The 8265-nt window shown below is 44.1% G+C and overlaps 1 protein-coding gene across 1 annotated transcript; it reads right to left on the bottom strand.

Moving 5' to 3' along the window:
- Positions 1-1624: 1624 nt before the first annotated feature.
- On the bottom strand, positions 1625-8042 carry AVPR1A (arginine vasopressin receptor 1A). Its single transcript, XM_060244403.1, has 2 exons — positions 7037-8042; positions 1625-2242 (listed from the first exon to the last, which is right to left on the bottom strand). The coding sequence occupies exons 1-2, from the start codon at positions 8040-8042 to the stop codon at positions 1956-1958; spliced, it is 1293 nt and encodes a 430-aa protein (XP_060100386.1). The 3' UTR covers positions 1625-1955.
- Between the last annotated feature and the right edge of the window lie 223 nt (positions 8043-8265).

Consider the following 8265-nt stretch of genomic DNA (forward strand, 5'->3'; position numbering starts at 1 on the left):
AACACGATTTTCTTTTACTGAATACATCCCTTGCTTCCACCCACCCCCATTCTTTATGGTATTCCATGTGATTTTGATAATGTGTCATTGCATTGTGATTACTTCCCCCCTCCGATTAAATCACTCCTGACTATTATAATTTTTTTTCCGAATAAGATCGTTACAATACAACTAAATAAATAGTGATGTTACACAAACTACTTTAAAGATGCGCGATTGCCACCTTTATCGATCCGCCCCCCGTATGGCCTCAAACGGGAACGGGAATTTGATTATGTTTATAGGTTTATATTTTTGATAGGTTGGAAAAACTTTCTCCCTTAACCCCTCGGTATAAATCTCCCCCCACCTTCATGCATTTTTTTGTAATTTGTTAAAGCTTTTAATGGAAAACTGTGTGCTTAACATTCAGCGTGTGTGGATAAAAATGCTGGATCGCCGACTCAGATTTCCCAGGGCTTAGATAACCTGCCAATGGCAGGGTGAAAGGAAAACACATGACTTTGCCAGTATTATGCCTCTGGCATTACGATGTAATGTAAACAAAGATGATCGTGTTGTAACGCGAACATGCATGCGTGTTAAAAAAAAAGGGAAACGTATGAGGGAGGGGGAAATTGCTATGATTGTGGGGAAAGCTCTGGAAGCAGCAGTGATGCAGAATCAGAACACACGGAACAGATTGGGAATTGAATCTGGGAGAAATCCTCTAGTGCAGAATCGGGAAATCACGCCCGCATGGAACAACCACGGAGCAAAAGGGAGGCAAACGCCAAATGCGGAATCAGCCTGGAGGTCTGAAATGGATTAAAATCACCAAATTCCCAAATACATCGGTAGCTGGAAAAACAAATTCACCAGCAGCTATCAAAAAACTGAAGTATGGTGAAATGGTTAGAGTATCAGACTAGGATCTGGTAGGTTCAGGTTTGAATTCCTACTCTACCATGGGAGCTTGCTAACTGACTTTGAGCCAGTCTCACACTCACAGCCTAGCCTAAACTTGCAGGGCAGTTGTGAGGACAAAATAAAAGAGAGGTGTACCATGTAAGCTGATGGGAGAAAAGATGGACCGATTTTGTACTCAGCTTACCCCGTGGTCATGTTCCTCTTCTCTGCACAGCATCCGTTGGATTTCCCACTATCTACGCTGGAGTTACAGGAAGCGTCACAGCTTTCGTGCAGCAAATGAAAACTGCTAAAAACCAGTTTCCATTTGCTGAATGAAAGCCGCGACACTTCCTGTAACTCTGGCACAGATAGTGGGAAATCTGAGGGACGCTGCGCAGAGAAGAGGAATGTGACCGCGGGTGAGCTGAGTGCGAAATTGATCATGGAGTATACATGAAGAAATTAAATGAAGCAGAAGAAAAGAAAGATCTTTGCATTCTTTTTTGGCCTTGGTCTGAGAACAATAAGAGACAAAAAGTTAAAACTCAGTGACAAAAGCTCATCATAAACATTGTCCTGATTTGTATAATATGCTCTGGCTGGAAAAAAGCACTCACCTGTAGGATTTTGCAGTGACACAGTGTCTTACATAAATTTCATGTCACCCGCACTGGTTTTATAGAAAATGTACACATGATTGCATTTTAAGAAAGGTCTGAACGAACATCCTTACTGTGTTTAAGTAGCATCTGCTTTTAATCTTACATGCCACATAACAGTTGTGCTGAAAACAAAAAAACTATATATATATATATATATATTATTTTAGAAAAATATCATATATATAATTTTAACTGCACTGAATACACAATATTGTACTTTTTCTAGACTAATATACAGCATTAATTTACATCAATGCAAAATTATCATACACAAGTAATAAACTTCCATTTTTCTGTTGATTTTCTTAGTTCATTTGCTGTTTAATAACTGGTAGCTGTGATCAGATAAAGTGCTAAATTGTTCATCGGGCACTCAAGGGCCATCAGTTTCGCATACATGGCTCAGGAAGAAATAGGGATGAAATCCATAGACTTTGATGAATTTGGAGATTCTCTCCATGTTTCCAAACTGTTTGTTGGACTTCTGTTATTGGTGAAAGAAGTCTGTCGCCTGCTGATGCTCTCAGAATCTTCTTTGTTCAGTGTTTGTTTTAGTTTTTGACAGCATGGAAAGCTCTGAATGAAGTCTTGCAGAAGATGCCCACTAAAGAACATGTAGATCCATGGATTGCAACAACTGTTCAAGCTGGCTAAAAGGGCAGTGACTGTGATTACAACGTCCTCGGAGTCTGTCAAGAGAAAAACAGTGCATTTCTTAGCAACCATGTTCCATCTGGGATTAATCATTTATTTCTGATTCTGACATTTTAAGATTAAAATAAAGGACCAACGCTTCAAATACTTTTAAAAACATTAAATTTGATGTGCAAATAATTAGCAGCAGCATCCAAAGCAGGGTTATACTATTTCTAGTCCACTGAATGCCCAACTGCCATGGAAGCCGGCTCGATGATCTTGTGCCAGTCATACAATCTCAACATAACTCACCTCACAGGGTTCTTATAATAATGAAATGGAGGAGAAGAGAACAATCTAAGTTGCTTATGGTCCCTGTTCAGAAGAATGGTGGGGGTATAAACAGACCCATAGCCACGGTGGTGCACTAAGCGGTGTCCCTTCACCAATCATTTGTCATGCCCCTCCTATCAGCACTAGGAATTGGTGTGAAACCTGTCACAAGTCTTCTGCCAATGAGAGAGGGTATCTTCTTACCTCCTTCCCAAGCTTTGCTAATGTGTAAGAGATTCTCTTTTTCCCTTTCCCCCCCTCCTTCCCCAGCTTTCTCTTTGCTTTTTGCTTCCTGAACAAAGTAGTTGCTCCTGCTGTGCTCTGAAGCATGTGACACAGTCCCTTTCGTGCCTTAACTTGCTAGCTTTTTTAAATGAATTATTCTTTGTATAAATTAATTAACTCAATCAGGAACAATTACTTCATACATCTTCTGGTAATTCAGTACTTGCAGGGCTGACTGTATCTAATACCTCAGCCCACTGGACCTAATGCCTCAACATTAATGACAACAGGGTGATTTGCATGGATATCTTCAAGAGAGACTGAGAATAAAATTGCCAGTACAGTGAAACTCTTATACAAGTCCCTGGTGCAGGATAGTTGACTTGTAGAATTCACTGCTACAGCATGGTGATGGTCACTTTGATGGATTTAAAAGTAGGATGGACACATTTATTGAGGATAGGTCTATGAAAGTTGACTGGGACCTCCAGGTTCAGAGCCAGAAGTCAGATGCTAGGAAGATGTCAACCAGTGAATGCTGTCATCTCTGGATCCTGTTTGTGGACTTCTCTATGGTATCACTCTAACTGCTGTTGGGGACAGGATGCTGGATTAGATGGACCATTGGCCTGATCCAAAATGGCTGCATGCCTCTCCTTCATACAGCCTGTTACTCTAAAACAGCTTTACAAAATGTCATTAACCTATAACTGACAGTGCTGACAGCTACTGCTGAATGTAGTGAGGCAACTCTGATTCATCAGCATGACATTATGGCATTCATAGTCATACCTGATGCTCAGCACCAGTTTTCGTTTCACAAATAGTAATGCTGTATTAGCACTACTACATTTGTACCACAAACATCAACACTTATTTCTGGAGAAGAGACTCAATTTAAAAAAAAAAACTCTTTAAAGTCCTGTTGGTATAATGTGTACTTTTCCCACTTCATCCAGAGAGATACTTGTAAACTAATCTCTGCTCTTAGTTACCACCCTCACTTATAAACAATTTTATGCTGCTTTATATTTTGGTTCACTTTCTGTATAGTGGACAGATTACTGTTTCCCTGCAATGCCACTTTTTGGTTTTCAGAACTGAAATACTGAGACAACCAACTGCATATACTGGTGGTGGGGAAGAAAAGGATAACGGCAGCTTGTCTCTATGGATGTTTTTAGTTTTTTGTGCCAAAACCAATGGAAAGATTTGGTTCAGTTCCACTTTTCCTTAGTTCACTTCAAGTCTCTCATACGAGCCTCCCTAGCATTCCTGTTAATAAACCATACTACCCATTCTCTCCATTGTTGCCCTTCAAAGTTCTTTCTTGCCTGAGCTGACTCTGTTCCCTGCCTCTTCTTCAAGCTCTCCTTCTCTCAAGTTCTCCTTTCCCAGTGCACTGCCTGTCTTAAATGAGAAAAGTTCTTTTGAATCTTGCATTTTAGCTTCTCTACCATGTTCTTGTTAACCCCTGACAGACTCCTCCTACTTTTGTTCCTGATGTTCTTTAAATGTTAAACCCCACTACATTTATCTTTTTCTTGCCTACCAGAAGTCTAAAGGGTTTGTTCACTGAGTAGGTGGATGTGCTTCACTGCCACATACAATATATTGTAAATGCCATGCTACTACATAATTTTTCATCTTCTTTTTGCATGGCTTGATTTTAATTTATTTTTCCTAGTGGTTCATTCTTTTTGCCTCATAATGTTAAGCCACACATCAGTTAAATTCACTGTTCTTCCATTATAATGTTATTATCTTTTCTCTTAAGAGTAGTTTTCATGCCATTTTATTTCATGGAAAATATTTCTTGTTTATTCCGTATGGATGTACACTGCCACTGTGTAAATGCTGTCATGAGTATGTTGGCGGGCTATAAACAAGTTTGGACCCTTGAGAGATTGAGGGTGGACAATTTCAAAGTTCACTCTCCTCCCTTGAAAAACTTTTCCTCCAGAATTCTCTAGGGTTTCAGTGGCTTGAGCATTATTATTCTCCCCCCTTGTTTCTGATGCTCTAAACATTAAATCACTTCTGGGGATCATCTAATTCTCATCAAGCAGGGGGGGGGGTTTGGGGGGGAGGATATTGTTAATAAATATACATAGTAATTTTTGTATACCTGGAAAATCCTCCAAGTTGGAAGAGACCTCTACACTCTCTGTGGGTGGCCTGGATTTGTTGCTTTCAAAGGAAGGCCAGCTAATTTACTATTAGAAACAAACAAACAAATAAATAAAACTGCATCTTACTATCATCCCAAGTTTGTTTTACACAGCTATTGTGATTTTAAAAGGGCAAAAACTACCATTATGTGCATGTTTTAAATATAAAGCGGAGAAACATTTTTTATAGTTTTTTTTGGGGGGGGGGGTGAGAGAGAGAGAGTGAGCATGTGTGTTTGCATGCCTGGAACTCATGGTGACTCCTACTGGGGCCTGGATGTTTTATCAGAGAGGTAGTTTGATAAACTGCCTCTGCGTCCTGGCCCTGGTATGCCTTTGAAAGTTTCCCTTCCAAGTACTTGCCACAGTCAGCCCTCCTTAGCCTCCAGGATTAAGCTTGCCTGGGCTATCCCAGTCAATGTAAACCAGGGAAATGTTTGAAGGGCAATTCTAGTAAAAATATGCAAGCTTCCAAAAATAAACATGGTAATTGGCAAGTCACAGGATTTTTAAAAACTTATATATCAGATTTATTTGCTTTTTCCTACAATTTGACATTAGTTGACTCTGTTTCAACTCTTGAAAACGTGATATATCATTAGACTCTAAAACTCTTACTAGTTGTCTGGAGTTGTATACAAGAAAGCACTAATAAAGAGGAACAGAAACTGAAGATTCTTTAATTAAAATAATAGCTGACTGAAGCATCTATTTGGGTTATAACTAGTAGCAAGCTACAGCACCAACCCTAAATCAGACTTTTCCCTGCAGCCACTGTGGCCGGACCTGCCTGTCCCGCATTGGTCTTGTCAACCACCAGCGAGCCTGCAGCAGACGTGGACTATTGCACCCTTCTTAATTCTTCGTTCGCGAAGTCAAGCCGAGAGAGAGTAGCAAGCTGTTGTCTGAAGACGCAGAAAAAGGGGAAGAGGCTTTTGGTGTCTTCTAGCTCTATGGAATCTGTATACCTACTGCACTACTTGAGTGAAACATCATTTTTATTAACTTCATTGAAACATTACAAAATTACCTATAGAAAAAAAATGCTCACAGATAGAAGATGAAGCTGCTTACACAAACAACATTCTTCAGAGCAACCTGTGTTCACAATTAGAGAGAAAAGGGTGGACTCTTCTTACTGTTTCAACAGGTTCATTTATTTATTTTTATTTATTTGATTTATATCCTGCCCTCCCCCCCTCCCCAAGCAGGCTCAGGATTGCTCACAGTATAAACCGTTATAACAGTTATATTACCACCACCTGTTGCCAGTTATTCCCACAAACTAAAAGCTCAATTAATCGCAGACTAAACATTCAATTTCTTGTCACTTCACTATAGATTAGAACAAAATAAAACAGGAGTCCAATGGCAGTTTAGAAACTAACCAAATTTATTCTAGCACCAGGTTTCACCAGTCAGAAGTTCTGACTCAGAACTCAGTGTATAGAATAAACTCATCAGAACTATGTGTTTTTCACCCAGGTGCCATTTGGCAAAACAAAAGAAAGGAACCCACAAAACATTCTATTCATGCAGGGCTATTCTTCCAGGGACCTCAAAATCTCTGCCTCCTTGTAATGATTTTTCATTTGGAAATGTTAACATCAAAAGCCAATATGTATTTACTCTTGTAAGTCCAAGTGAACTAATATGAGAATTGCAAGTTATTGCATTTAGGTGTCTAAGGTACAATCCCACCCATACCTATTTAGATGCCATTTTATCTATAGGCTATGATCCTAAATGCCTTGCTTCAAATTCAGGCTGCAATTTTATGCGTGTTTACTTAGGAATAAACCTCTCAAAGATAGGTAGGATCAGGCTATCTGACATTTCCATAGAAATGGCTTTCAGTTTGGGATGTTCAGTTGAGTTGCAGGATCCCAAGCTTTCTGCCAGAATGCTGGGTTTTTTTGTGAACTGAGTTGACCCTCTGATATTATTTAAGAGGGCAACACAAGATTGTAGAGCAGAGCTGCACACCCCATTCCATTCTGGGCTAGGAGGATAGTTTGGGTGGGGGAGGTAAATCCGGAGTCACCCCGGAATGTGCCTGGAGCAGCAAGCCGAGGGAGATGAGAGAGAGCAGCGAGAGCGACAGCACGTCCTACCTACCGGTCCAGGAGGCTTGCCAGTGCCAGTCCCAGACAGACCACATCTGGACGGTGAAGAAAGGCGCCCAGCAGACGACGTAAGCCGAGACGATCACGAAGGTCATCTTGACGGTGCGGATCTTGGCGCGCGAGATGTTCTTGACGCTGCTGACACAGGGCGCGTGGAGCAGCCCTTTGCCCAGGAGGGCGCCACCTCGGGGGGGCGGCGGCGGCGCCTCCGACCTCTGCCGCCGGATCTTGTCGCGGAGGTTGCTCCAGATGTGGCGGCAGATGAAGCCGTAGCAGGTGGCCAGGACGACGACGGGCGCCACGAAAATGCCGCCGGTGATCCAGGTGACGTAGGCGCGGGCCCCCCAGGGCTTGACGAAGTGCGCCCAGCAGTCGTAGACCTCGGAGCCGCTCTCCACCTCGCTGAGCGAGAAGATGAAGTACTGCGGCAGGCTGAGCAGGAAGCTGAGCGCCCACGCCGCCGCGATCATGCAGCGGGAGCGCCTGGCCGGCCGCTGGAGCGTCTTGAGCGGGTGGCACACGGCGATGTAGCGGTCGGCCGTCATCACCACCAGCATGTAGGCCGAGGCGAACATGCCGAAGACCTGCAGGTGCTTCACCACGCGGCACAGCCCGTCGGGCCCGTGGAAGCGGTACGTCACGTCCCAGCAGAGCTGCGGCAGGATCTGGAAGAAAGCCACGGCCAGGTCGGCCAGGCTGAGGTGCCGGATGAAGAGGTGCATGCGCGACGCCTTCTTGCGCGGGGTGCGGTGGAGCGCCAGCAGCACCAAGGAGTTGCCCAGCACCGCCAAGGCGAACGTCAGCGCCAGCAGGCCGATCTCCAGCTTGGCCAGCTCTTCGTCCCGCTCGTACAAGTCGCTGCTCTCGTTGAAGTTGCTGCTCTCCTTCGCCTGCCCTTCGCCCGCGCCTCCCGCCTCCCACAAACGGCCCCGGCTCTGGTTCCAGACCGACAGCGGGGCCGCCCACGGGGAGCCACCAGCACCGTCGCCCAAGCGCATGGCGACGCCTCCCTCCCTCCTCGGCGCCCCGTTGCTGCCAGTGCCGGAGCCTCACTCTTGTTTTGTCTGCCTCGAGGGCCGCCAGAGGAGAAAGGGAGGGGGAGGCTTCGTCACTGCCCTTCCCGCCTTCTGCTCTGAAAGCAGGCCGCCTCGCCTCGCCTCGCCTCACGCGACTTTCCCGCCTTCCAGCCCCCCAAGCACCAAACCTCTCTTCGCGCGCTCT

Source organism: Heteronotia binoei, chromosome 8, assembly GCF_032191835.1.
Source record: "Heteronotia binoei isolate CCM8104 ecotype False Entrance Well chromosome 8, APGP_CSIRO_Hbin_v1, whole genome shotgun sequence".
Lineage (NCBI taxonomy): Eukaryota > Metazoa > Chordata > Lepidosauria > Squamata > Gekkonidae > Heteronotia > Heteronotia binoei.

Coding starts and splice junctions, on each gene's coding strand:
- AVPR1A (XM_060244403.1), bottom strand. CDS start 8,042: ATGCGCTTGGGCGACGGTGCTGGTGGCTCCCCGTGGGCGGCCCCGCTG. Junction 2,243..7,036: donor CTGGCAAGCCTCCTGGACCG/GTAGGTAGGACG, acceptor TTCTCTTGACAG/ACTCCGAGGACGTTGTAATC.